The sequence below is a fragment of the Aethina tumida genome, chromosome 6 (genome assembly GCF_024364675.1).
Source record: "Aethina tumida isolate Nest 87 chromosome 6, icAetTumi1.1, whole genome shotgun sequence".
Taxonomy (NCBI): Eukaryota; Metazoa; Arthropoda; class Insecta; order Coleoptera; family Nitidulidae; genus Aethina; species Aethina tumida.
The window spans coordinates 19,389,966-19,417,225 of NC_065440.1; the positions used below are offsets into that span (position 1 = coordinate 19,389,966).

Consider the following 27,260-nt stretch of genomic DNA (forward strand, 5'->3'; position numbering starts at 1 on the left):
TTTGGATAATTTTATTGTTAAAATTTATATATTAAACATTCTCAGGGATGCAAATTAAAACAAATCTGGTAGATAAATATTTTTATTTTATATAGTAAACGTAATTTTTTATTGCAAAATGGGAAAGAAATTAAATAAATCATTTGAAGTTCAGTTCACAAGTAAATAATCAGTCATCCTGCAACAAAAAATAACAATTACAATAAAAGTTCTTTGAAGAACGACAAATTACTTACGTCAGATTCTGACATTGGTCCCAACAATTCCATCTCCAAATCTGCAACTAAAATCTTCATTGTACAACATTCTACTACTTCAATGCACAACATACCATCAACAGGCTTGGCATCCTCCTCAATTAACTCGTATCTGGTGGTGACGGCGTCGTAATCAGTCCTGAACAAGAACACCAGCTCTCGTTCGACACCTTCCACCTCCACCGCCTCGTCCGTGTTCTTGGTCATTTTCCTAAACTTCGCCTTCCTGCAGTTCTTCATTGGGGGTGCGTAACCGTGTTGCATCTCCACCGGCACGTCCTTGACTTGCTCTTCACCGTCTTTTATGTAATCACACTGCAATATCCCGGAAATGTCGGCAGTTTTGTACAGTAGATCCTTGTTGTCTGCCAGATTCGTTTTGTAGGTTTCGACGATGGTGGGTAGTTTTCTTAACACTCCATTTAGGCGGACATCACCGCAGTTCACGTAACCGCTTTTGTTGATGACGTCCAGATCGATGCTCAGGTACTTTTGGATTTTCTTTGGCTTAGTGTGTAGGATTTGTCTCACATGATCTGCTTCTTTCTGTGTTTAAATGTTAATTAAAGTGTTAATGAGTTAAATGCACTTACTTTAGGCAGCCTGAGTATGAACTGCTCTTCTAACTCAACAGTTTCCTCATACATTTTGTGTTGATGTCAACTGTTGCCTTAACCTAATTATTTGTGATCAACTAAATCCTGAGGTATCATGATTTGATCATACACTTGTTTATCTTTGTGTAATTCAACCCATCTTTGTCCAATACTTTTTCTTAAGGCCTTTCTGAACACCATGCAATGGATGTGTGGTAGTTTTTCATATTTGATCCTTGAAAAACCTAAATTTTGCAAAACAAATCGCCATGATTTCATAAGTTGGGCATTTGCACCAACATGTTTAGAATCTGGTGTTATTATTATTAATAAACCTTCTGGTTTTAATAAATTGTATGCTTTTTCACAGCAGATTAATCTCAAGTTTGCTGATGGCAAGTATTCTAGCAGCAAACTAAAAACAACGACATCAAATGTTACAGGTGCAAAACTGGTTATTTCTGCATCATCTGATTTCGTCTCCGTTATTGGTGCATTAATAAAATCGCACTTAATTACATTCTCGTTCGCTGGTGCAATATCAATGGCTGTTACATCAAAAATATCATAGACTTTGAACGGATTATAACAGCTTCCAACATCCAGCAGTTTAAGCTTGTCCTTATGAACGAAACTATAAACAATTGATTTAATAAAACAAAATTATGCAACTACAATCTACTTACAACAAACTTTCGTCGATTTCTTCCTCGTCCATTTTCTGTGCTATTTCCTTCTCCCGGTTTCGTTGTCTCACTAACTCATCACCAAAGAAATAACCGCGACAAAACTCGTAAGTCCATACGTTTCTCGACACCGCCTTCCCACTCGTCTCGTAGTTTTTTTCCCAATAATTGACGGCCAGTTCCTGCATGGCCCTCGCATATTTATCGAGCCGTTCACGGTTGGCACAATGTTCGTTCCACGCCTCCTCCGGCCCGATTTTCTTAGCCGATTCGCGTAGGTTTTGATGCGTCGACTTGATCAAGTCGGAGAGGGCGATCTGTTCCTTGGAAGCCATTCAATTTGATTAATAAAACGTGCAAAATTGATAACATAACCTACAAATTAAAATCTGACACTTGACGTAAATTTTTATTGTTGCTGGTGTCATTAGAACTAATTTGTACAGTTTAGGTAGGCCAAAGTTGTGTATTATTTTGACAGTAGTTAAAATATACTAACCTAAATCTATATTAAGATACACTGCGGCCCCCAAAATCTATAAATAATGGCTCCGTTAAGGAACAGACATGTGGAAAAACCGAAAAAGAAATTCCTGAGCAAATACAGAAAATACCTGACAGTCGAACATGTCGAAAAACTACTGTTCGATCCTAACTACATCACGCCGACGTGTATCGTTTTATTCATCTTCGAGGCGATTCTCAATGTGTTTATCATCGAAAGGGTGAATTATACGGAAATAGATTGGATTGCTTACATGCAGGAGGTCGAAGGAATTTTAAACGGGACTTGGGACTATCAATATATAAAAGGTAATAAACCAACTTTCTTTTATTTATTAACAAAAGTGTCGTTTTAGGTGACACTGGGCCTTTAGTCTATCCAGCTGGATTCGTTTATATATATACGGTTTTGTATTATGTAACAAGCTATGGAAAAAATATCCATTTGGCCCAGTATATTTTTCTAACACTATATTTAATACAGACATTCTTGTACTATAGGATTTTGAGAAAAACGTTAAAAATTCCGCCTTATGCTTTAGTTCTCAGCACCTTAACGTCTTACAGAATCCATTCAATATTTGTACTCAGATTATTCAATGATCCAATTGCAGTCTTACTATTTTATGTTTCATTGAACCTGTTTATTTCGAACAGGTGGTACCTGGGCAGTGTGGTCTATTCACTTGCAGTTTCAGTGAAAATGAACATTCTGTTGTACGCTCCCTGTTTATTAATCGCTTATTTAACGAATTTAACGTTGACGCAAACGATTATAAACTTATTTTTCTGTGGTTCGATACAATTAATTTTAGGCCTACCATTTTTGTCTGTAAATTATTGGAGTTACTTAAAAGGTAGTTTTGATTTAGGTCGTGTTTTTGAACACAAGTGGACCGTTAATTATAGATTTCTACCCCGGGAATATTTCGAACACAAGTATTTTCACATAGGACTTTTAGTACTGCACGTTTCCTTACTGCTTTTGTTCACGCCATTGATTATCAAATACATGAAAAGTTATGCGAAACTGAACCTAATTACGGAACAATTAAAGTGCCAAATTAAAAAGGAGCAGAAAAAAAAATCGAAGGCTAACGCGAAACTGAACAAAAAAGAGCTGCAATTCATACAAGGTTTCGAGAAGCAACTGAAAAACGAAAACGCTGGCGCACAGACGATGGACGACGTGATGGAAGACAAGTCGAAGCTGCGCGATAAAATGTCGAAGATCACGCAACTGTTCGTGCTTCCGTTCTTCGTAACAAATCTGATTGGAGTCGCCTGTGCCAGGTCGCTTCATTACCAGTTTTATTCGTGGTATTTCCACAGTCTGTTGTACCTGGTGTTTTGCTCCGGATTTAGGAAGCAATCAATGTTTTTGATTTTAGCAATCATTGAATATTGTTGGAACGTTTATCCCAGTACTAATTTTTCTAGTGTGTTGCTACATATTTGTCATTTTTGTTTGATTGTTGGTGTTTATAGGACTATGAGGTCTTGAAATAAATATTTTGTTACACATTTGTACATTATTTTCATTTAATTATTTTAATATAATATAATTTGTGTATAAAACTAAATAATCGAAAATATTCACGGGGCGCATGTGATTAAATCATCCTCGACATCTACCAGACGCACTGTATAGGGTAAACCGTCTGAGCCGCGTCATAAATCCAATCAGTCTATTATCGAACCGCGTATGGATCGGTCGGTCGGTCGGTCGGTCGGTCGGTCGGTCGGTCGGTCGGTCGGTCGGTCGGTCGGTCGGTCGGGTAGATATGCTGTGTTCAACCCTATAATTAATTCAGTGGTGCGTGTCCTAATGCATATATTGGATGGATGTACCATGGATTTTCAAGGTAGGTGTCTTTTTTATTACAATTTTTTAAACAGTTACATAATTGGTGTACTCTTTTTTACTCATTTAACCAAATACCAAATCTTCAGAAATAACATGACTAGAGATAAAACATTTATTAAAATCACAGACGTAATAAACAGTTCAACAGAAAAATAACAACAAAGACCACACTAAAAATGTAAAGTGACAGTAGATGTGTCGTCCATACACACTTGACTTTTGTGCTGAGACTCCAAATGCATTTGTAGATCTTCGTTCTTACAAAACTGCACAGTACAAAACTCACACTTGTACTTCCCTTCTCCATGTATATTAAACATGTGCAATGTAATGCCGTACTTGTTACGACACGCAAAGGAACAATGTTCACACTTGTACGGCTTGTCAGCTATAAATAAAACAATAATATCATCCCAAATACGATTCATCAACAACGGTACCTGAGTGGACCTTTAAATGTCCTTTTAGTGTGGAGTTTTTTTTGAAACTCTTGTCGCAGAACCTGCATTGAAACGCCCGAACGTCCGAATGGCTTTTCCGATGGTCGGACAAATTACTGACCGACACAAAGGCCATGTCGCATTGGTCGCATTTGAACGGTCTCTCCCCTGTGTGTCTGCGCATGTGCACCTTCAATTCGGACGGTCTGCAGAATTTTTGTGGACACATCGGACATTGTTCTGGACGTCCGGTGTGGATGCGCATGTGGGTGGCTAGTACGCTTTGTTGTGCAAAGCCCTGAGGACGAAAAACTAGTTTGTAAGCTGTCGGCGGTTGATTTTAAACATATTACCTTGTGACATATGTTACAGACGTGCGGTTTTTCTCCAGTGTGCGTGCGTTCGTGTGTTTTCCGATGAGATAGAGTGCTGAACGCCTTGTCGCAATGCTGGCACTTGTAAGGGCAAAACCCTGTGTGGGTTCTTGTGTGTACCGTCAGTCTTCCAGCCGTTCTATGTAAAAGAAACATTAATTAATTACGTATAGTAGAAATTCGTGTAAAATACAAGTCGTAACACCTGAATCTTTTGACGCAATACGTGCACAAGTGTTTTTTAACCAGCAATTGTCCTGTATGATATTTCTGCTCATGCTTATTCATATTCTTCACCAGTTTGTTGCATTTATTGCACTTCATTTGTAAGTGATTGTTTTTCGTTTCATTTTCGTGACACTGCAAGGTGTGAATGGGAAGATTATCGACGGGAATGTTGCATTTTTTACATACTTCTATATTTGTTTCCCTACAACAGCCACCTAGTTAATTTACTGAATTATTTAATACCTTTTGAAACAGTTACATGTTAATGAGATCAACCTCATCCAGATCTTGCAAGTCAGTGTCTTCTTCATGGGTGACAGGCGCACCTTTGGCACATTTGTGCTCCTCATACATTTTCTTGTCAGGAAAATCCTTCTTACAGTGCACACAGTTAAAACTATGTGCCATGGAATGCATTTTTAAATGCACTTTGCGTCTGAACACCTCCGGACAATCGGGGCACTCGTATAGTTTTTCTGCGTGCGTATTCTCGTGGTGCCTCAACGTGCTGGCTGAGGCGAAAGGTTGCAAGCACACTGAACACTTGTATTGCCTTACATCTGAGTGATAATACAGGTGGTCAATTAGATGACTGGTTTCTTTGAATTTCTTGTCGCAAAACTTGCACTTTTTACCATTGTGCAGATCTGCATTGTGTTGTGGAAGGTCCTCAAATTGTTCATTGCAAAAATAGCACCAGATCTGCTTGGCGTCTGGATGTTGATTGGACATGTGAACACTTAAATTTTTGCGGTTTGCTCCAATGAATTCACACAGGATACAGCGACGGGGTTGCGTAAATTCCTCACGAGTTTCTTTGATTGCTTTTAAAACGTCATCTTTGGGGAACTTTCTGATTTTTTTCAGGCCCGGCTCATCTGCGACGTCGGCTGTTTCGATTATCTCGGTGATTTCGGTGGCGTCAATTATTTCGGACGGCTCCACAGTTATTTCAGACAAAGACGTTTCAAATTGTAACTTAGTTGGTTCGAGATCAACTTCTATTGGCTGTAATTATTATCTTTGATTTAATATTGTGTAATTTTAACGCAAAACTTACATTGTTAGTTGCCAAACAATGTTGGATTAAGTGATCTGATTTCTCGCATTGTTGCTTGAATTCATAAGCAATTTCCAGTTTTATTTCGCATGAGTTACATAAGTAACAAGGCAAATTATCGTTTAAGGAAATCTGAAACAGTTTACATACAATAATGTGCTTGAGACCATTTAATTTTTACCGACTTCAAATGTGTTAATGTTGCATAATTTTTCTAACAAGTTTACGTTTTCTTCCGCAACATAAAATAAATTTTTCATTACAGGCCTTTTTATTAAACATGCTCTGCATGTTTCAGTTAAATTTACAATTTCACGAGTATTCATTTTTGACATTTATTAGGCGGATCCTAACCTTTACGTTTGTTTACAAACTGATTGATCTGATTCCCTGTCGTGATTTTGGATTACAGGAACATGTATCATTATATTGTATATTGTATTTTGTGGATTTAATTTTAATTTGTCAAGAGGGAATTAAAATATATATATATATATATATATTAATATACGATTTCTTTATTAAGTTTCAATAAATTTTCTGTAATAAGTTATAACTTATTCAGCCTCAAATGATGGATTGGTGCCATCTACGTAACCCATAACTAATTAAAATTTTGGAATTATTAACAATTGAAGAGTATGATGGAGCCTCTAGTTGAATTACATCCAACTTGGCGATAAAAAATACAGATTTTATGTCGATAACCATTTGGGACGATATCCATAAGGCACTATATTATCTGTGTCTGTAAATTTCAAACTGAAGGTTGGGCTTAATAGAACTAGATGGCGCCACTAGCCAGAATTTGTGGTCGACTTGCCAACAGCACCGGAGAACGTCTCTCTATTTGGAGATGGCGCTGCGATAAAAGCGCCAGATTCGGCGAAATAGAATCTTTGGCGGAGAACTTCGCATACCGAACGACGCAAATAGGTTCTAGTCTATCGAAGTGAAATTGAATAACTTAAATTGTGATTAACGTTTAGGAATAAATGAACATTTACTGAGAACATAGACACTTAATGTTTTAGAATTTTTTAATAAAATTGAATTTGAACTAATTGTAATAAATAAAATATAAATGTATTTAAATAAATAAATGGAACGACTAGGAGGAGGATGGAAAGAGATGAATGTGGTTTGAAATAGAAAAAAAAGTCTAAACTTTAAATAATTTTATAATAATACATCAATTTTTTTATATCAACCTACATAGCACTGATTTACATTCATTCGCAAAATGCAAAATACAACTTGTGGAAATGAAAAACTCCCAGACGCCTGAACTCCAGAGAATCGCCAGATTTTTAATTTTCACTCCTTTTTCCCGTCCTCGCGTAAAACACTTCGACACAAACCAGATTCTCTGAAGTGGCGGCGTCGAGAGTCCACAATAAATTAAAAAAATATACTTTTAAAAACACAGCGTTAAGTGATGTTGTCCGGCCTGCACGGCGAATCATCTGCAAACGGAGGAGTTGGGCGTTTGGAAAACTGTCGATACACATTCGCCGGAGGATTGTCTTGTCGGAACGAAGTGGCGATACGAAAGGCGATTATTGCTGTGGGCCATGTTCGACGCGCAGGCGAGACAAGCGCTACTCTTCCTCTTTTCTTAAGTACAAAAACTGAACGAATACTATTTAGAAAAAAAATGATCAGAACAAACGGAAAAACGGAATGATAACTTGTACGACAAATATGCGTTCATTGCTCATCTGCATATTTTATGCACTCCGATCACTTTTATTTTTTAAATATACATAAAAAATGAATTAATTAAACGGCTCGAGGTGTTTCTGGAAATTGGTCAACGTGTTCCACATATCAATCAAAAAATAATAATAATAATAATAATAATAATAATACAATGTTGGTTGAAGTGCTGCCAATTATAATTAAACTGGTAACATTTAATCAGTTAATAATAAAGTAGTACAAAAATTAAAACACCGGCAATTTTATTACAAAGAAAAGTAAACGTAAATAATACAACAGTCACTGATGAACGTACCCTAAAGCGCATCTAGTTAACATCCATGCCGAAAGTAATTGGGGGAGGGTAATAAGGGGGTGTGTGGGGCGGGGCCCTAAACAACCGAAAGTCCGCCCGCAAAATACGCACTCGCACTCGCAAAAAAAAAAAACGCATTCGCACCTCGCACACTCGCTCTCACTCTCACACCAGTCGCTCGCACGCACGCCAAACACGCAAGAGACACAAGAGTTTTACCGCTAATCAATAATAATTATAATCGTCATAATAATAATAATACGGTATGTAATGTATATGTTTGTTTTCCTGTAGAGAGAATGGTTGTAGTAGTGTAGGGTGTTTGCAAATGAGTTTGGGGGTGGGGACTAGTTGGAGGCGGCCCCGCCCCCGACCCCGACGACACCGTCGGGATCCCCGGAAATGATGTGAACGAATTTGGGAGCCTTAATACGTTATAATTTTTTTTAGATTATGAGTTAGTAGAGTATGTGTGTGAGTGGTTTGTTTTGTTTTGTTTTGTTTTGTTGTGTTGTATATTGTGGTGTGAGTGTGATTATTATTATTATTATGTATTTTTTTTGTAAGTTAATTTTTGTTGTTGTGTGTTGTATTTTTGGAGACCCTCGGGCACTACACAGCACTTATCAAGAAATTGTCCGTTATTAATAATTATTTGAATTATTAATTATATTGCCGACTTTGCGTTGGAGGCGCGCCACACCCGCTCTAAAGTTATGACACGTCCTGGTCCTCCACATCCTGGAGCTGCTCCTTCGGCTCCGCCTCACCTGCAACAAGGAACGTGGCCGATTAAATAGCGGTTAACGAATGCGGTCGATGGAGGTAGTACCGTCGCCTTGCATGTCGTTGGTCCACAGCGTCAGATTGTCCCTGAGCAGCTGCATGATCAGCGTGCTGTCCTTGTAGCTCTCCTCCGACAGCGTGTCCAGTTCGGCGATGGCGTCGTCGAACGCCGCCTTGGCCAGTCGACAGGCGCGGTCGGGACTGTTCAGGATCTCGTAGTAGAACACGGAGAAGTTGAGGGCCAGACCGAGACGTATGGGATGGGTGGGCGGCAGATCGGACATGGCGATGTCGCTCGCCGCCTTGTACGCGACCAGCGAGTGTTCGGCGGCGTCCTTGCGATCGTTGCCCGTCGCGAACTCGGCCAGATATCTGTGGTAGTCGCCCTGCAAACATTTCTCTGTCAACCTGTCAACCTGTCAACACTCTACCGGAATTGTTGCCACCCACCTTCATTTTGTAGTAGAACACTTTGGATTCGCCGGTGGAGGCGCTCGGGATCAGGTGGTTGTCGAGCACGCTGAGGATGTCGGAGCAGATGTCGCGCAGCTCCTTCTCGACCTGGCTGCGGTACTGGCGGATCATTTCCAACTTGTCGTCCGTACCTTTCGACTCCTCCTTTTGCTCGATGGAGGAGATGATGCGCCACGAGGCGCGTCTCGCCCCGATCACGTTCTTGTAGGCGACCGACAGCAGGTTACGCTCTTCGACGGTCAGTTCCAGGTCGAGTTTGGCCACCTTCTTCATGGCCTCGACCATTTCTACAAAAAGTTGATTTTTAATTTCACATTTCATTTTCTTATGGGTCGTCGTGTCGATCGATTTCGGAGCCGTCGGAAGTGGAGCATACAAAAAAGAAATTATCATCTGCCGCCGATTCAACAAGTGGTGCGCCGCGACACAGTTTGTACTATACAAACGAGCAGATCGAATAAAAAACAAAAGTTACAAGAGAACGGTGAAAGAAGGGCACATAAACGGCAAAATCCGTTTGTGAGGATATAAATAGCGTGCGGCCGGCCGATGGGGAATCCTTGTTCCCCCTTGGGTTGGTTGGTTGGTTCGCCTAACGAAGCGTGGACCAAAATAAAAAAAGTGTTTAAAACGATGATTCAATAATAATCGCACTTTCGAACGGTGACTCAGGTCGGAGGAAGTGAATCGTGTATTTGTTTAATCACATTTTTACGACGGCTTCGCACAAAGAGTTCGTTGTGCAAAACGAACATTAAGCAGTTGATTCACGTTTTCGTGTCGTGGCCAAAAAATCAATGGTGAAATCGTACAAGCCAAATGTTTTAAAAAGTATTTATTTTAATATTATTTATTTATTTATTAAACGTTCGCAATGACGGTGACAAATGCAGAAAGATCCCCAAGGATCACAGGGGACAGAACGGGAACGGAAATAAAGAAAGGAGAGAAGAGAACGAGGGAGAGAAAGAGAGACTCGAAAACCGCTTCTCGCCAGGACCGAGATTCACAACCCGTCTATCGATCCCGCGCTCAAAACCTACCCCCTCCCTCCGCCTTCAACCCCCGCCAACCCCCGTCAACCCGCGGTTCACGAGTTTCGTGCGGCGTCGTTTTCGCCGTCGCCGTCGCCGTCGTCGTCGTCGCCGCCGCAAATCCGCGAAACCGTTCAACAAGTCCAGCCCCGAAACGGGAAAACGGGGGCGAAAAATTTAATATTAATTACACGTTAAAACCGTGTCACGGACAATTAACATACGTGCACACAACACGCTTCTACAATATGCCGTGGATTGCGCAATGGGTTTTCGTTTCGATTTCCGGTCGATTTTTGTCACATCAGGAAACGGTTATTGAACGTTTCCGGATGTGACAACAGATCCCGAGAACAAAGATTCAATTTAAATGGTTCGTTTGTGACGACTTTTCCTCGTTCGATGCGTTGGAAATTTTAAGGAAAGCCTGCACAACCATTAAAATAATTAAGTCTTGTGTAAATATTGATAATCTGATAACATGATATTTATTGATAACGATTTATTAATAATAAAACAAATTTCTTTTCAGTTTCAAGCAATACATTTAAATTATTAAATCGTTAACTTTATAACGCAATTGTTTCGATTAAAATTCTATTTGAATTACTCGACAAATACACATTTCATAATACGTTTTCATACGTTTAGTTTAATTTGTTAAAATTTACAATTGAAACAAGTACATTTTAAGTGTAAAATCATACTTAAATTTTTAATGACTTCTATTTATAAAAATACATGGAAATGTCTGTGTTAGTGGAGGAACTAAGGAAGAATCGATTAGGGGAACTTTCAATTTTCCATTTTCTCTACTTTTGGGAAGAATATCGTCCAAACTTTAAAACGAAAGTGGTAATAGAAAAAATAGTGTGGAATCGACTAGTAAAAGTGGAAACTTTATATATCTTCTAGTTTTAATAAAACTTAAAATAAACAGATCAAAAGTATAATAAACCACAGTAAAATGTTTTCTTTCAAATCAATTCAATTTATTAGAAAAATTTATGAAATTTTGACTTCTAGGTTCTATCACTCCAAAGTTTAAAATACACAGAGGTCAAGAATAAAATAAGTCATATCTTAAACTTGTATACAAATATTTCAGTGTAGAATCAATTGGTGAAACTATCAACTTTCTATCTCTTCCAGGTTTTATATTTCATAGAAACATCTACATCAAGGCGATCGAGAATAAAATGAATTAAATTTCAGTGTTAATAGAAAAAACATTAGACAATTGATTTGTATTCTACTTTTGACAAGTAAAACCCCAAAAACAAATATTTTCAAGAAGAAATTCCCTTTTTAAAGTTTTATCTGTAAAAATTGGAATATTTTTATAAAATTTTATCTAAATTTCAGTATCTCACATTGGTTATAAATTGTAAAAGGTTGTAAAGCAACATACCACATTAATTAATTAACAAAACATTGTAAAAAATGTAAACTAATTATAAAATAATTTCTAAACATATTAATATATATAATACATATTAGTAAATATTTTAACAATCAATTAACAACTGAAATATTTCATTAGTGACCTAAAAATAAATAATTTTACAATTGTTATATTTATTGATGATAATAAATAGAATAGAGTATTTTGAATTAAAACAACACCATGATAATAATAATAAATAATTTGTATAACGTTTCGCAAAACAAACAAGTCGAGTGGTTAAATGAGCAAATTAACCTAAAAACAGTGCAAATGTCAAAATAATCAATAATGCGGCCGCTTTTAAAATCCAAGTTGGCACCACTTGCAGTTATTTAACATTAACAACTGTCATTTTCGCACTGTTCTTACTAAAAAATTAACATATCCCGTTCAAAATCCGAATGGTATTGAATGCGACATATTCAAAATTGTTGATATTTTATCGGCAACCGATTTGGACCGTGGAAAATAGCCCAATAAATCGACAAAAAACAAAAACAAACAAATCAACTGTCAAAAAACCGAAACAAAACGTCAACAACAATTTCGACCGTAATTTTCACGGACTCGCAAAGAAGTACCTTGCGACGCCGACAACAAAAGAAAAATCGAAATCGCAAAGGCGTCGTCGGGAACGCGCGGTGCGGCGCAAAAAAAAGAAGTGCCGCCGTCCAACATGGACGTTCCGCGTCAAATTTTCGACGTGTGCCCAACAACCGATCGATTATTCGCACCGGAGCGACCGAGATTGAGCGGGCGGTATCCGCCGCCCGACCGACATTTTGTCGTCGTCCCGGCGGCAAAATCGATGGCGAAACGGACGGCGGCGGGCCCCCTCTCGGTGGCCCCGGGCCCGGGGGGCGCCTCACCCGGAAAATAAACTCACCATCGTATCGCTCGGCCTGTTCGGCCAGCTTGGCCTTGTAGACGTTGTCCTCGCGCTCAGACATTGCGGCGATGTCGCTGGATAACGAAAGCTCTGGGGCAGCTGCTGTGGTCGGCACACGCACGCACACTCTTGGTTCAGATCTCGAGCACGGTTAGATCGCGGGGCACTTGACGCCAACACCGGTCCAAAAGCGTATCCAAAACGGCCCACAATATGGCCGCGCCCGCCGTCCTTACAAATGGGGTGGGGATGTGCGGGTGGCGCGGTGCGGATGCGCGACGCGGGACTTTCGAACCAACACGGAGCCGGGACGCCGACTCGCCTCTCTCTCTGTGCGACTGGGATTTTTGAGGTTTGCGACCGGGGTAAACAGATCCGTTGCTATAACGCTGCAAACATATCGCACCGTAAAACAATTGCGGTTGATCGACCTTTTTCTTATATTATTCCTTTTTTTTACTCTTACTCCTGTCGATGCGGGATTTTTTTTGATACACAATCCGGCGGGGATGCTCTGTCCAAGATAATTGATCCGTTTCTTCCAAAATTCTCCTAAACTCACTGTTGCCGATCGAAAATAATTAACTAGATGTTAAAAGCATTTTTCAGGTAGTCATAGATAATGATAAACAAATAAATGTTTCGTCCGCTTATAGGCGACTAAGATGATGCATTGAATTCGATTCAAAATCATAGGTACCGTATTTTACTAATTTTCTAATATCTAACAAGATTGTGAATCATTTACCGCCCTTTTATAATTATAAATTATGCTTATATTCTAGTTGGAAAGGCAACCCACATTACACTCAACTCTTTTTAACTTAACTAATTCAATATAAATAAATGCACTCATACACATCAGATTTTCATATCTAATTGAGATATATTTAGTAGTTAAATTTGAACAGACAAATAATATTAAAATGTTGCACATAAATTATAATAAATAAACAGGCAATGTTTCTATGGTTTCCACAACATTAAATTTTAGTTTTTTCTGTGTAAATTAATCAATCACTTTCACACACAAAATTATGAAAACTGTTGTACTAATGAACAGAACAATAATAAATAGAATGGTAAATATTTCATTCAGAAGAAACCCTCAAAGTTCACATTACAGATAATCAAAGGTAAAATTTTCAATTTTTTAGTAGTTTTTGTAAAATGGACGCATTCTCTATATTATAAAATTTCGTTTCCTTACCTCTTTCAGTTTTTAACGTTCATAATAAATATTATTTAAGGTGAACGTACAAATTAATTTTTAAAATTTTATGAAAACTAGCATTACCATAAATGACAATAACAAACTGATTGATTGTTATAAATATTTTTTAATTTGTTTGTAGTTTTTTCAAGGAAGCATTAGGAAATAAAACAACAAAATTGCCTTATAAAATGTATTTTATCCTACTTAAAATCCGCAAAGAAGCATACATTATTACAATATATACAACAATTTAAATTAGATTCATAATTTATACGATTAATGATTAAATTTATCAATATTATATTTTCAGTAATTAAAACAAATAGTGTGTGTGTGTGTGTGTGTGAACCCGACAAACAATATAGAGAAGAGTAACATTCTCAATGTACCTTTATTTACATTATCACATATCAGGAAAGCTATGTACAAGGGTGTCCACAAATTAATCACCTCACCCTCCATACCGAAAAACAAATTGAATAGAAAGAAAACAATTACGATACCTCTTATATATACAGATTAATTGATTTATTATCCATATTAAAATCGCCTCTAATATATACATGAATAGCGTAAAAAAAAGGACCAAAAACACCGTACGGACGTTGCCCTTGTACACGATTAAAAACAACACATTTAAAAAATGTCCGGGCACATGCTCCAATCCTGTTTGGCTTTCGCCTCCCAGTATTTGCCGGTGTACACGTGTGTGACCACGTCCGTTTCTTCGTCGCGCTGCTGCTCGAACCAGACGGGTTTGTACGGCTCGAACGGAGTACCTGAAAACACATCGATCAACATTCGAACGTTTAGAACTATTAACCAGGCTTACCCTCAGCTGCGGCTTCTTCGGCAGCAGCCTCGCGTGCCCGACGGACGGCCCGCTGTTTTTCTTCAATGCGGACCTTCTCCTCGTTCGCCTCGTTCCACAGGCCCTCCTCCATCAACCGTTGATCAGGTCGTCGCCGTGAATCGGTCGGCGCCACGCCGTCTTCCGGCTCGTTCAGCTGACAGGCCATTATGGTGAAGTTGTAGAACTTCTCGCTTTCGGGCGGCGGAAGTCGTCGTTTCCACACCAACTGGGACGTGCCCGTTTCGTAGATCGACGTAGAGGAACTTTGACTTTTCACGTTGCCAATCACCGGCCCGATTTCGACGTGATCGTCCCACGTGCCGTTTATTACCCATTTCACGTGGTCGCTCTTGTCCAGAACCACGCCCTTGACGCGTCTTTGCGTGTCGCGCGAAAAGTACGAGTAGGGGATGAATTTGAGGTGGCACTTTATGCCGCTGGCCCCACCGCGACCTGTTATCTCCATGTCGCCGTGCTGGTCCACCCACAACTTGCCCACGATTATGTTGTGAACGGTGGTGGTGACTTTGCGCCACGTGTACCGATTGCCCGTCGCCGTGAACTCGACGTGCGCAATGCCCAGCGGCACGATCTGCAGATACTTGCCGCGGAACTTGCTCGTCATGGTGAACTCTTGCCAGCAACGCCAGCCGCGACCCTCGCAGTGCTGTGCCAACATGGGCGGATGATGGGACACTTGTTCGCTGATCAAGCGCCAACCCATGTCGTCGGTGCGGTCGAACTCGTAGGTTTCTCCTAGCAGAGGGTTGAATGGCTTGCCCGACCGGGTGCTGGTGGTCGAATAAGAGGAGATCGTGTACGCCGCGACGTACGCCAGCTGTTCGCAAGCGTCTGCACATCTGAAATTATTAAAATTCACTTTAATCTAAGAAACATGGACCTTTTTTGAAGGTCATTGTTGAAGCTAAATTCAAGATCAAACATAAAACGTACTTTGCAGCTTGATCCAGCAGTTCTGAATACTCGAAATCCTCGGCAATTCGTTGCAACATCGACAGTGGTTCGTTGAAATTGACCGGCATCGGAATTTTGCTTAGATCTTTGCCAATGCAGTTCTTCATTATGCTCCACAAGCTGAGCGGGTAGTTGGGTTTGTCGGGAACGCGGGTGCGACGTTGCTTCCGATTGGTGGGGGTCGTTGCTGTTGATAAACTGGTCGCAACCACGGCCGTCGATTCGCCCATAGTTTTCACCCCACTTGACTGCTGATCAGACGTAACTTTATTCGTGACGACCACTACCTAAAATTAGCGATGTTTCTTTAATTATGCCACTACTAAATTGCAACGGCTCAGCTCAACTAGTATATTGTTTGGTACTATAACAACTAATTAGACTTTATATCAGTGAGACATTTATCATACATCTAAAGTATGTATTGTTTAAGTGACTAAAACAGGAACACTATTAAGATTATTTAAATGACCTAAAGGAATTTTAATTGTCTGATGTGAACTATGTAAGATCTACACCTGTTTGGTTTCTTGTGTGTCTTCAGTTTCACTGGAACTGTCTGAGCTGTTCCTTCTGTGTCCGCCGGTGGGTATGTTGAGGGTGAAACCATCGGTTCCGGTGTTCGGCGTGCCCCCGCCCTCCGCTACCGCGTCGTAGAACTCATTCTCGTCCTCCTCCTCGTTCTCGCTGGCGCTAACTATAACATAACGCACAAATACTTTTAAATAAACCGCTGAGTGTTTTTTTTTTTGTTAGATTACATTCGGGGCGTTTAGGGGAGGCTCGCACTAGTTTTTTTTCAGTCTGCACAGATATTTGTGCAGCATTATTCACTAAGAATTTTGACGTTTCGACACTTTGACAATACGTTTGAGGTTATGGCACGACTAGACAACAAAGCAAACTGATTTGGCGATAATAAACAGCACAAATCACCACTGAACACGTTATTAATATTTATGCACACGCGATTCGCGACGTCGTCAATTTAATTTACATCGGAAAATCACTTCGTGCAGTGAAGGTTATGTTACTTACGTTTCAACCCCTGTTCTTGTTCTTCCAGCTGAGATGACTTTTTCATAATCATAATAAACTATCACATAATTTAATGCAAACAAAAATACTACTGCGATCGAAAGTGAAAATCACTCAAGGTCGTTTCATCGATGCGTGGGAGAAATCTGATCGAAATTCGTTCATCGCCGAAATTAACTGTTTTTGTTTAGATTTTGCGGAGGCGAAATCGGTTTTATTAATCTGTTTACGGCCACCATTTTATTTCTACTTTTCCATTATATGTAACCTTCAAAATGTGTTTATGAATGATTATTCCATGTGTCAGCACGAATAATTAAAACTAATTGTATATTAAAAGTTGGTAATGTTTAAAAATTGTAAAAAATAAGCAAAATAGTCCGGTAGCTAGTAGTGACATCTGTTGTCACAGTTTCCAATAACTCCATTATCGATTATAGATTTCTGTATTTATTTACAAACCCTTAATAAAAACAACAATCAATAGGTCAAGGGCGACATCTATGTTCAATGTTTCTAACTCCCGCTATTAATTTTAAATTATGAATATTAAATAAAACTTACTGGCTGGACGTTGTGTGTGAGCGTTGGCCGCCTGTTCCAGTTTCGAATGTTGCGTTGCCAACGTCTCGACCATTTCCTGCAATCGTTGCCGTTGCTCCCGCTCGTGCTGCAGCAAACGCACCCACTTGTGCCCGTGCGTTTGTGCCGTCTTCAAATACTCGGCGCAAGCCTTAAAACGCACAAAACAATAAATAAAGTCGCTCACATTACCAAGCAAAGAGTAATTTACATTGATCATGGCGTTGGTGGAGATGCGGAAAAGCGTGGCACGTTCGCCGATCTCCTTCCCCTTGCCCTGTATGGTTTCGGGATCAGAATTTGTTTCGATCTCGTTCAGTGGTTTGACCAGACATTTCCAGTGTTTGTGAATCAGGTCGCTGCACGTTTGTAAATCGTTGAGCTGCGCCTCCAGTTTGCGTACGACGCTGGACCAATCCTCCACGTTGCCGCTACCTTCGTCCGCCTCGTCGTCGTCCTCTTCCGATTCCATGTTTCTGCTGTTAATTGAAAGAATCTAACTTAGATTGTTGCTTTGAAAATTCCATTCCGACGAAGTAACTCGTTAAATCAACATTTTGGTTACACATTTTGTACAAATTATTATACAAGTTATAAAAAAACATTAAAACCATAGTCATCAGATCCATCCCTAAAACCCACCAACGAGATAAACAAATTGCTCTTTAAATTAAAAAAAATCTAGAATTTAATTTTGTTGCATTAAATTGAAACCCCAATTTCGGCTTCGAAGACTCTCCTTAAGAGTCGACCCAAACTTACATAGCTTTAGCTTTGGCTAATTCTAATGCGGTGACCCATGATTGTCGTTCGACCTCGGAGGCGGCTCGTATGTGAAAAGTTTGTGTACCACCGTTGGATATTACGAACGTGCTAGCGTCCACCGTGTAAATAAGGGCGCCGTGAAGGGAGATGCTGCCACGACAAGTGTGCACCATTTCCGCCTGGTTTCTATAATAAAACGAAAAATTTGCAATTAATTAATGATAAGAAACAATTCAATTTTAATTGTTTGTTATTGAGAAATCATTGTTTCTCATTAGATGATGTCATTATTAATATTATAACAATGTTTATGATGAAAGGGTATTAATTTATTATTGAAAAATGTACACATTATCTTATTGTTATCTTATATTAGTCACCAGCTAGAACAAATAAAAAAAACAATAAAATATATAAACATTAAATGAATACGTATGGAGTAAAAATTCCTGTGTTATTTATAAACCAATTTGGCAACACACAGCAAAGTGTTTAAACGTTTTCCTCACACGCAACATACGTTAATTGCATTCATTCGCACTTTGTTCACTTGTAATTGTTCATAATAAACAATTCATTGTGCGTTTATTATTCTCTAACAATTATCTAACCGATAAACTATCGAATAATTATCATTATCGATAGTTTCGATTAATGAAACAACTTGGCACAATTCAAATGTAGAAAAACACAGTAATTGTTAAAATAAAAATATTGTACTCACCCTCTGAACCTGCGGCGCCTTCTAATAGACAACGTGGGCACACCGCCCGTGTTTTCGGCCCTGACACAAAACCGAGAACAAAAACAATTCGTTGTGAATGAAAACGGGAAACAAAATAAAACGGGCGAAGCACCCACCAACAAAAAAGTGTAAATCAAACATGAACTCTACTACCAAATATCTACTGCACAAAATCATACATATGGGCCAAGTTGTTTCATCAAGTGCACTACGGTTATGAGTGACCCCCGCAACAAACGAAATTTACAACAAAAAAAAAATGATTCGGGTTTACCTGTAATAGCTAAGGTGTCCGTTCTGCAAGACGAACCATCGTCTCTGGTAGCCTTTCAGATAATTTGTCCACTTGAACAGCCAGCCCTTCATGGCGGGCTCGTTCTGTGGGGCGGTTGTCGATTTGTTGGATCCAGTGTCGCCCATTCTTGCGTGTATTTTTCGGGTATTCACTGTTGAACTGTTGTCACTGCGACACCATATTGTGCCAGTGACGTAAGTGACAATTGGCGAAACAACACGACGACAATGGTGGCGACATCTGTGTAAGTGATGACGTTTAAAGTTTATTATTCAATTTTTTGGAAATGCGAGGGTTGATTTTATCACTGTTCATGTTATATCACAACTACATGTCCTTTTCTAACTGGGAGTTGTAATACATTTTATTTTATTTGTGTAGTTTTATTTATTTAAGCATATTTATTTTGGAACTAACATTTACCATAGATATTAATAAATATAGATTGCTCATTGTTATTTCTAATTGGACGTCATATACTAAACGATTATGATATTTAAACGTTTATTACAAATCACTGAAGTAAATAATCTTTAACAATATTATTTTATATAATTTATTATTTATTTCTATACAAATTAATGCTTGTATTACCATCCAAAAAATTTACTTATTATTGTACTGTAATATATTTAATAGGTATAGAAATTATGTTTGAAATTTAATTTAACTAAAACAAAATTAAATATAAATATTTGAACAATGTTGCACTATATTTCAAAATGGAAAACAGTGCCCTCTAAAAACGATGACATTGCAACATATTTAAGAAAATTGCACAATAATGTTTTATTTATATTACTTGTATGTTTCATATTTTTTATTAGTTAAAAATTATTTAGGTCGTATTATTTTAATAGCTTTTATTACAATATTATAGAGAACCAAGGGCGACATTATAATTAGGCATAAAATCGAGCGCCATCTATTATTTGAACTTTCAACCATAATAACAGTTTAAATTTTAGACTGACGACTAATTTAACAGTTAGTTAATTCTGACATGTATAACAATACAATTATTAATAATAATATATACGAATATATATTGGAAAATATGTGAATAAAGTTGCAATAATAAGTAATAATGGGTGTTCTGTGGTAATAATATTGCGCCACCTGTTAAAATGACAACTTAAGTATAAATAGTCGGTAAGTCAGGCTGCATCAAGTCAAATGTGTTTCTCCCGGAAAAACAACGTTTTTATGTGTGTTCTTGTTTCGAAAAAGTCGAAAAATTAACAGTTTTTAGTGCCTGTGAGACGGAAAAAGGCGCGGTCTAACGCCTAACGAAAAATGTTCGGCAACAAACCAACGTTCGGAGCCTCGACCTCCAACACATTCGGTGAGTACACATAAAATTCCCTCTATCCCATCGTGCTCTCGTACAAACAAACAATTGTGCCGTTTCGTCTTGTAGGTTTCGGTTCGAACACGCAGACGAACGCGAACCCCTTTGGCCAGAACCAACAAAGCATGTTCGGCAAACCGGCCACCGGTTTCGGTGCGGCCACCACCTCTACATTCGGCCAACCCCAAAACAATAGCTTGTTCTCTGGCCAGCAACAGCCTAGTCTGTTTCAAAATGCGAATACGTCTTTTGGGGCGGCGCCCACCACACAGTCTGGATTTGGTAAGGATCTCGTGATGTGTTGGGGGTGTTGATGTTGATGGTTTTTATTTAGGTTCCACAGGATTGTTTGGACAACAACAGAGTTCAGGGGGGCTGTTCAATTCGTCCGGCGGGGGTTTTGGACAACAGCAGAAACCAGCTGGGTTTGGTTTTGGGCAGAACCAAACACAACCGGGATTGTTTGGACAACAAAATCAAAATACTGGAGGTTCAAATCTGTTTCAGCCACAGAGCAACAATTTATTTGGCAGTGGAACTAGTGGTAAGATTTATTTTATTTTATCAGATTATACTTAAAAAAAACTGCAAGTTTCAGCTTTTTAAATTTTTTCATGAGGAACAAACAAACTTATGAATAAATATTATTATATTTTATATTGCACTATTGGGCGTTTTTGTTATAAAAAGCAATTCATCTTATCCATATTAACTATGACGTGTTTTTGCTTGAACAGATAAAGATATATCATGTTTCACGCAGGTTTCGGTGGACAACAACAAATGGGAACGACGATAAAGTTCAATCCTGTAACTGGAACTGACACAATGATGAAAAACGGCAATGCTCAATCCATTAACACCAAACATCATAGTATCACATGCATGAAAGAGTATGAAGGAAAATCATTTGAGGAATTGAGATGGGAAGATTACCAAGCTAACAGAAAAGGTATTAATTAACTTAACCATCACCATTTGTAACTATTATAATCCTATTGTTTGTCGTAGGACCTCAACAAGGCACGAGTTATGGCACCACCCCGTTTGGCGCCACGCCATCCTCAACGCCCAGCCTATTTGGTCAGCCCGACCAAAACAAATCGACCTTTGGACAGACGTCGTCCGTTTTTGGGCAGCCGACCTCGACTTTCGGCCAGCCGTCGACCGCTTTCGGCATGGGTGCGCAACAAAATCAGATGGGTTCGTCGCTGTTCGGGAAACCGACCAGTTTCGGAACACCAGCCAGCAGCACCACGACCACCGGTTTCGGAGGCTTCGGCGCCACTGCGCAGAACGCCAATCCGTTTGGTGGTACGCAGCAAAACAAACCGTTTGGCACCGCCTCCGTTTTCGGCACGACCACCTCGCAGCCCTCCACCGGTTTCGGAACCGGTACTAGCCTCTTCGGGAACACAGCGAATCAAACACAAAACACTGGTTGGTAAACTTTTTTAATGTATAAATTAGTATTTTAAAATATGGTGACTTGATTGGTGAAAACCATATATTTCCCGCCGTTTTAATTCTCTGTCATTAACCTGTCAAAGGAAGTAAATTATACGCAAAAGATAAAATTTCGATAATATTACCATTCGATTTTTGTGCTATAAAAAATTTGTTTGTTAAGTACTTTTTAACGTAAATTTTTACAGGAATGTTTGGAAAACCGGCACAACCGACGACAGGATTCGGTACATTGGGACAAACGACTGGTTTCGGTCTCAGTTCACAACCGGCAGCGGCACCAACTTCAAATTCCTTGTTCACTGCAAATAAACCATTGTTCGGCGCCACCAACACTTCGACAACCGGTTTTGGAGTGACAAACAATACTTTCGGCCAACCGCAACAAAATACATTCTCGAACTTGGGTAAATCTTCCTTTGGCACAGGTCTGAATACCGGTTTCAGTGGCTCAACTTTTGGTGGTTAGTTTATTTGTCACATTGTTGTATTTTTTGTGTTAAATAAAATTGTTTTCAGCACCCCAACAAACAACGGGATTGTTTGGTAACATAGCAAAGACGGAAGGTGGAGGTTTATTCGGTAATACCGGGACCACGGGACTCTTCAACAACTCCACTAGCGGCTTCAACATTGGACAACCCGCCCAAACTGATTCGTAGGTTTTTCAGTAATATCATGTTTCGCTAAATAATTTTATTATGTATTCAGGTTGTTCCCTCAGAATCACAATACTAGCGGTAATTTGGCTCTGTTGACGTCGGATGCGTTTGGAGAGGCTCCCCATTTGGCAGGACTGGAACCAAAGCCGAGGGCGAATCCGAACGCACCAGTGGTCACCACGAATCCAGCCGAATTGAAGTCGTTACTTGATTCTTCCAAGAAGGTTGACATGTCGCACGGCACTAGGTTGAAAGTCATCCCGAAAATGCGCAAGGTGTGTACTTATTTGGAAAATATTCATTTTCAAACTTTTCAGTAACCGTGACAATTACAGAAACAATGACAATCTCATCTTTTTGTTTGCTTATAACAAACTGTCAAATTTTTGAGCTGCAAAATATTTATATATCTTGAGATATTTTCATGAAATTATCCGTATCACTATAGTATACACTATGATGGATTATATATTTCCAGCCTTTTTATGTAATGATTAAAATGTGGTTGTTTAATTACACATTTCCTCCAATTTTTGTGTTTTCAGGATAGCCTCTTTGAGGGAATCCGCAGCCCAGTTTCGGACAACGCCGCCAACCAAGACTACATCAAAACCTCAGTGCGTCGACTCGTCATCAAACCCAAGGACCACGACGAGACCACCCCCCAACAATCCAGAGAAGATCTATTCAGCATTTTACTCTCGCCGGAAACCAACAAATCCGCCTTGCAAACGTCCATCGAAACACCCAAGGAACGTGGAGATTTATTGCCGAGAGGCGGCGAAAAAAAGCCCTCGCTCCGCCTGAACTTCGACTGCACCGGCGTCGACGACACGCCTAACAAATCAAACGCATCGTTAGGCAACAACAGATCCTTATCGATTAATACATCGGTGCGTCGCGATGAAACCGAGGCGGACATCCACGAACAATCCGATTTGATGTCGCGTGGTGATCACGCCCATGTCTCATCACCGTCCGACAAGCAGCGCCATCCGACCGGCATAATATGTACCCGTCCCGAATATTACACCCTGCCCACTCTGGACGAGTTGGCGCAGTACGTGGACGAAAACGGGAGCTGCATGGTCAAAGGTTTCACCGTGGGACGACGGGGATACGGGAACGTCCACTATTCTGATGAAATGGACGTGGCTGGCTTGGATCTGGATCAGTTCGTCCAGTTTCGTTACAGAGAAATCAACGTTTATCCAGACGAGAGTAAAAAACCTCCAGTTGGACAGGTATACATTTATATTAATGGTTTTCAGTTGCGTTACGAATGAATTACTTGATTGTTTGTTTTTAGGGTTTAAACAGAAGAGCACAAGTTACTCTGGACAATGTGTATCCTAAACGTGTGGGAACCGATGAAATGATCAAAGACGTCGCCGAATTAATACAGATGAATTTTTCGGAGAAACTACGCAAAGTGACCGTCAAAAAGAATGCGAAATTCGTCGATTATAGACCGGAGAGTGGTTCTTGGGTTTTTAAAGTCGAACACTTTTCTAAATACGGTTTTAATGACAGCGACGACGAAGAAGACAGTAGCGAAAACGCTAAGAAACCCTCGCAGGTTTTAATTAAGAAACCTGCGAAAGACCCGCTGGTTAAAAGTAAAGAATTGGCCTTGTTTGAAAGGAAAAAAGCTGGTGATGATGTTGTAAGTCTGAAGAATAAAATTATTTATTACCACTAATTCATAATGTGAAATATAAATGAAAATTTTGTTTCAGCCATTCCAACAACAAGAGGTGACCAAATACGGCCTGGACGAAGACATATTCGACGTGGAAGTGGGAGACGACGCCGAAGACGACGTGCTCCGGCAGTCGATGCTGGTAGACATGGACGACGACAACTACCATCACATACCGACCGAAATACCCGACTTTCATCGTTACTCTACGTCGCAGTCGTACAAAAACGCACGCAACGTGCAAGTGATGAAGAGCACCCTGTTCGCCGACGACGATCAGTCGTCAGATGCGTCCTCGCACGTCTCCATCATGCGTCAATACCTGGATTTGCCCGAAGAGATGCCACCTCGCGTTCTTTTGGACGAGATTGTGGAGGAGGAGGCTGTGGTGCCGGTCAAGACTAAGGTGGTGCGAAGGCCGAAGGTTTACGAAGTGAAGAATTTCGCCGGGTTAGAAATCGAAGCGAAAATTCCCAACAAAAGTTACATGGATGTGGCTGTTTTTAAGGGGAAGAGTTTCAAAGTTGGATGGAATAAAGGATTTGGTTTTTATAAGGTTGCTGATGGGTTGAAATTAGATTTTGCTGAATTAGATTTTCAGGAGTTTCCACGTCGAAGGTTGCTCAATGTAAGTTTCATTGTGGTTGTGCAAATTTAAAAGGAAATTTGTTAATTTTAAATATTATTAACTGTTAGTAATAATCTTAAGTAGATAATTAAGCGATATTTTATAAAATATTACTTAACCTACTACAAGTAATTAATTAAGAAATGTTTATATTCATATAATCTATAAACTTATTCTTATTGGAAGTGAGTGAATATTTTTATCTGATAATTTAAGGAAATATTATAATTAACTATTAATTAGTTATTTTAAGTCTAATTAGAGAGTATATACATACAAATAAATTAAATAAAGCATATTTTGATTTTTTTACTTGATATAATATAAAAGGATTTTAATTCTATATAAATCTATAGTTTATAAAAATGTCAAATTTCCTTAGAAATACCTAAAAGTGGTCACGTTAGTAAGATAAATGTTTTCAATAATTGTTTTTTAGGAATGTCTGGTGGACTCCCTAAAGGTGGTGCTGCAAGAGAGTTCCTACGAATTGAGTAGAGAACAAATCCCAACGTTCAAAATACTGAAATCTAATACGTACCTCCTAAAACAAACCGAAATATTCGAACGTCTCGCCCAAAACCACAATCAAAGCCCTGAATCCTGTTACCTATCAAGCATTTGGACCTTGTGCGTAGCTCTTTGGGGACCTGGCGAAAATAGTCCTCATCACCGTCGCCACTTGCTCACCGAGTGGCTGAAGAACAACACGAAAACTTTTGAGGAATACGACAAGAGCGTCGCCCTGTTGAACGTCGACGAAAAGGCCCGTGCCGTTTTCAATCTCCTGTCTGTTTTTAATATACAACGTGCCGCTGACTTGTGCATGGAAAACAGATTTCCTCAATTGAGTTTGTTGGTGTCGCAGCTCAGTTTCGGTGATAAATCCAAGGTGTTGTTGCAGGAACAGGTGCACACTTGGTACGAGAGTCTTGCCGCCAACCATATTACCGATGAGATGAAGAGAATCTACTTGTTACTCGCAGGGATTCCCTCTAAAAACGAAGTTAATATATTCAAGGATGTGGATTGGAAACGTGCCTTCGCCATGCATTTGTGGTATATCGTACAAAATGGGGCACAAATCGAATCGGCGATTGAAATGTATCGACGTGCCTTCGATGAAGTGGGGTATGCGGAGAAGCCGTCGCCTCCTTACATTAAACACTATACGGAAGATCGAACTTTTGATGTCCTGTATCATATTTTGTTGCTGTACAAGTCGAATATTCATCGCCTGAGTAGCTGTTTAAATCCTGCTACTCACACGAATGATCCTCTAGATTATAGATTAAGTTGGTTGTTGATGCAGTTGTTCCTGAGCTTAGATGTTGGCCTTATTGAAGCTGGGGAGAAGGTTAAATTTTGTACCAGCTTTTCTAATCAATTGGAGAGTATGGGTAAATGGGAGTGGGCAATATTCGTACTGTTATATATTGAAGACAATAAAACTAAAAAGATGTTAATAACTAAGATTTTAGACAGGAACTTGTCACCAGAAACTGATAAAATATCTTTAGATGTTCAAAATAACTTGGTTAACAACATGAAGATCCCACCAGAATGGATACACGTGATTAAGGGTGAAAAAACTTTATACCTAGGACGATATTTCGAAGCCTTTAATCATTTCGCCAAAGCCAAAAACTACATACAAGCCAACGACATATTCGTCGAACACATCCTCCCCGGTCTGTTCATCAACGAACAGTATGACGCCATAAAACTGCTCGTCACCCAAATCAGACCCGGTTCTTCCGAAATCCTCAGATGGAAACACGAATCGGGTCTCGTGAACGATTTCCTGGACCTCCAGAACGACTCGATAACGATTAGGCCGGACGAACTGTTCAAGTTGCAGGCGAAATTACACTCGATCACCGAACGATTGTGTTTCTTCCCATTGAAAACGGAACAACAGAAACTGTGCGTTGCCGAAATGTCGAAACGCTGCGCGTCTATTTACAAGGAACTCTGGAAACACAAGGGCGGACTGACGAGTTCGCCGTACATTAATTTCATCGAGGGTCTCGTTATGCCGCCCGATTTCAAACAGAACGAGGTGTTCCATCTGATCAACGCCGAGTAATGTGATTTATCTTATTATATTTGTACATAATGTTTGTTTTAAGTGATTTTTATTATTATTAATTATTATCTTGTATTTGTATTGTAATTGTTTTGGATACAATAAAATTGTGATTAAAATATATTTGGGAAATGTGTTTGTATTTCTTACATTTAATGTTTGGGATATTTTAAAATATTAAACGATTCAAAACAGGGAATTATATTAAAAATAATAATTTATTTAAATGGGAT

At 39.3% G+C, this 27,260-nt stretch overlaps 6 protein-coding genes across 9 annotated transcripts; 2 read left to right on the forward strand and 4 right to left on the reverse strand.

Moving 5' to 3' along the window:
* Positions 1-74: 74 nt before the first annotated feature.
* Positions 75-1,971, reverse strand: LOC109600167 (transcription initiation factor TFIID subunit 7). 2 transcript variants are annotated; one of them, XM_020016254.2, is made up of 4 exons: positions 851-1,048; positions 332-803; positions 237-283; positions 75-178 (listed from the first exon to the last, which is right to left on the reverse strand). In XM_020016254.2, exons 1-4 carry the CDS (start codon positions 902-904, stop codon positions 170-172), a joined length of 582 nt encoding a protein of 193 aa, XP_019871813.1. In that variant the 5' UTR covers positions 905-1,048; the 3' UTR covers positions 75-169. The 2 variants fall into 2 exon arrangements, 1 of the variants encoding a protein (XP_019871813.1); XR_007548262.1 differs by lacking the exons at positions 75-178; positions 237-283 and adding an exon at positions 1,540-1,971 and having other exon boundaries at positions 662-803; positions 851-1,487.
* Positions 1,972-2,031: 60 nt separating this feature from the next.
* Positions 2,032-3,567, forward strand: LOC109600158 (lethal(2)neighbour of tid protein). Its single transcript, XM_020016246.2, has 2 exons — positions 2,032-2,352; positions 2,400-3,567. Exons 1-2 carry the CDS (start codon positions 2,085-2,087, stop codon positions 3,545-3,547), a joined length of 1,416 nt encoding a protein of 471 aa, XP_019871805.1. The 5' UTR covers positions 2,032-2,084; the 3' UTR covers positions 3,548-3,567.
* A 219-nt stretch (positions 3,568-3,786) lies between these two features.
* Positions 3,787-27,150, forward strand: LOC109600138 (nuclear pore complex protein Nup98-Nup96). Of its 2 annotated transcripts, XM_049968459.1 has the most exons (13): positions 3,787-3,908; positions 20,381-20,473; positions 20,549-20,761; positions 20,814-21,023; positions 21,243-21,431; positions 21,491-21,919; positions 22,135-22,410; positions 22,466-22,604; positions 22,658-22,883; positions 23,154-23,852; positions 23,918-24,274; positions 24,348-24,938; positions 25,378-27,150. In XM_049968459.1, the coding sequence occupies exons 2-13, from the start codon at positions 20,425-20,427 to the stop codon at positions 27,025-27,027; spliced, it is 5,028 nt and encodes a 1,675-aa protein (XP_049824416.1). In that variant the 5' UTR covers positions 3,787-3,908; positions 20,381-20,424; the 3' UTR covers positions 27,028-27,150. The 2 variants fall into 2 exon arrangements, with proteins under 2 accessions (XP_049824416.1, XP_049824415.1); XM_049968458.1 differs by lacking the exon at positions 3,787-3,908 and having other exon boundaries at positions 20,293-20,473.
* Positions 4,009-6,525, reverse strand: LOC109600174 (zinc finger protein 25). The gene is made up of 7 exons (XM_020016263.2): positions 6,198-6,525; positions 6,013-6,144; positions 5,212-5,960; positions 4,930-5,154; positions 4,704-4,863; positions 4,351-4,648; positions 4,009-4,298 (listed from the first exon to the last, which is right to left on the reverse strand). Exons 1-7 carry the CDS (start codon positions 6,345-6,347, stop codon positions 4,081-4,083), a joined length of 1,932 nt encoding a protein of 643 aa, XP_019871822.2. The 5' UTR covers positions 6,348-6,525; the 3' UTR covers positions 4,009-4,080.
* Positions 7,176-13,228, reverse strand: LOC109600176 (14-3-3 protein epsilon). Its single transcript, XM_020016264.2, has 4 exons — positions 12,657-13,228; positions 9,266-9,576; positions 8,862-9,201; positions 7,176-8,799 (listed from the first exon to the last, which is right to left on the reverse strand). The coding sequence occupies exons 1-4, from the start codon at positions 12,718-12,720 to the stop codon at positions 8,744-8,746; spliced, it is 771 nt and encodes a 256-aa protein (XP_019871823.1). The 5' UTR covers positions 12,721-13,228; the 3' UTR covers positions 7,176-8,743.
* Positions 14,052-19,303, reverse strand: LOC109600173 (oxysterol-binding protein 1). 2 transcript variants are annotated; one of them, XM_020016261.2, is made up of 9 exons: positions 19,108-19,303; positions 18,813-18,872; positions 18,086-18,274; positions 17,535-17,802; positions 17,306-17,474; positions 16,222-16,400; positions 15,683-15,990; positions 14,708-15,588; positions 14,052-14,654 (listed from the first exon to the last, which is right to left on the reverse strand). In XM_020016261.2, the coding sequence occupies exons 1-9, from the start codon at positions 19,251-19,253 to the stop codon at positions 14,512-14,514; spliced, it is 2,343 nt and encodes a 780-aa protein (XP_019871820.2). In that variant the 5' UTR covers positions 19,254-19,303; the 3' UTR covers positions 14,052-14,511. The 2 variants fall into 2 exon arrangements, with proteins under 2 accessions (XP_019871820.2, XP_019871821.2); XM_020016262.2 differs by lacking the exon at positions 18,813-18,872 and having other exon boundaries at positions 19,108-19,302.
* Positions 27,151-27,260: the final 110 nt, after the last annotated feature.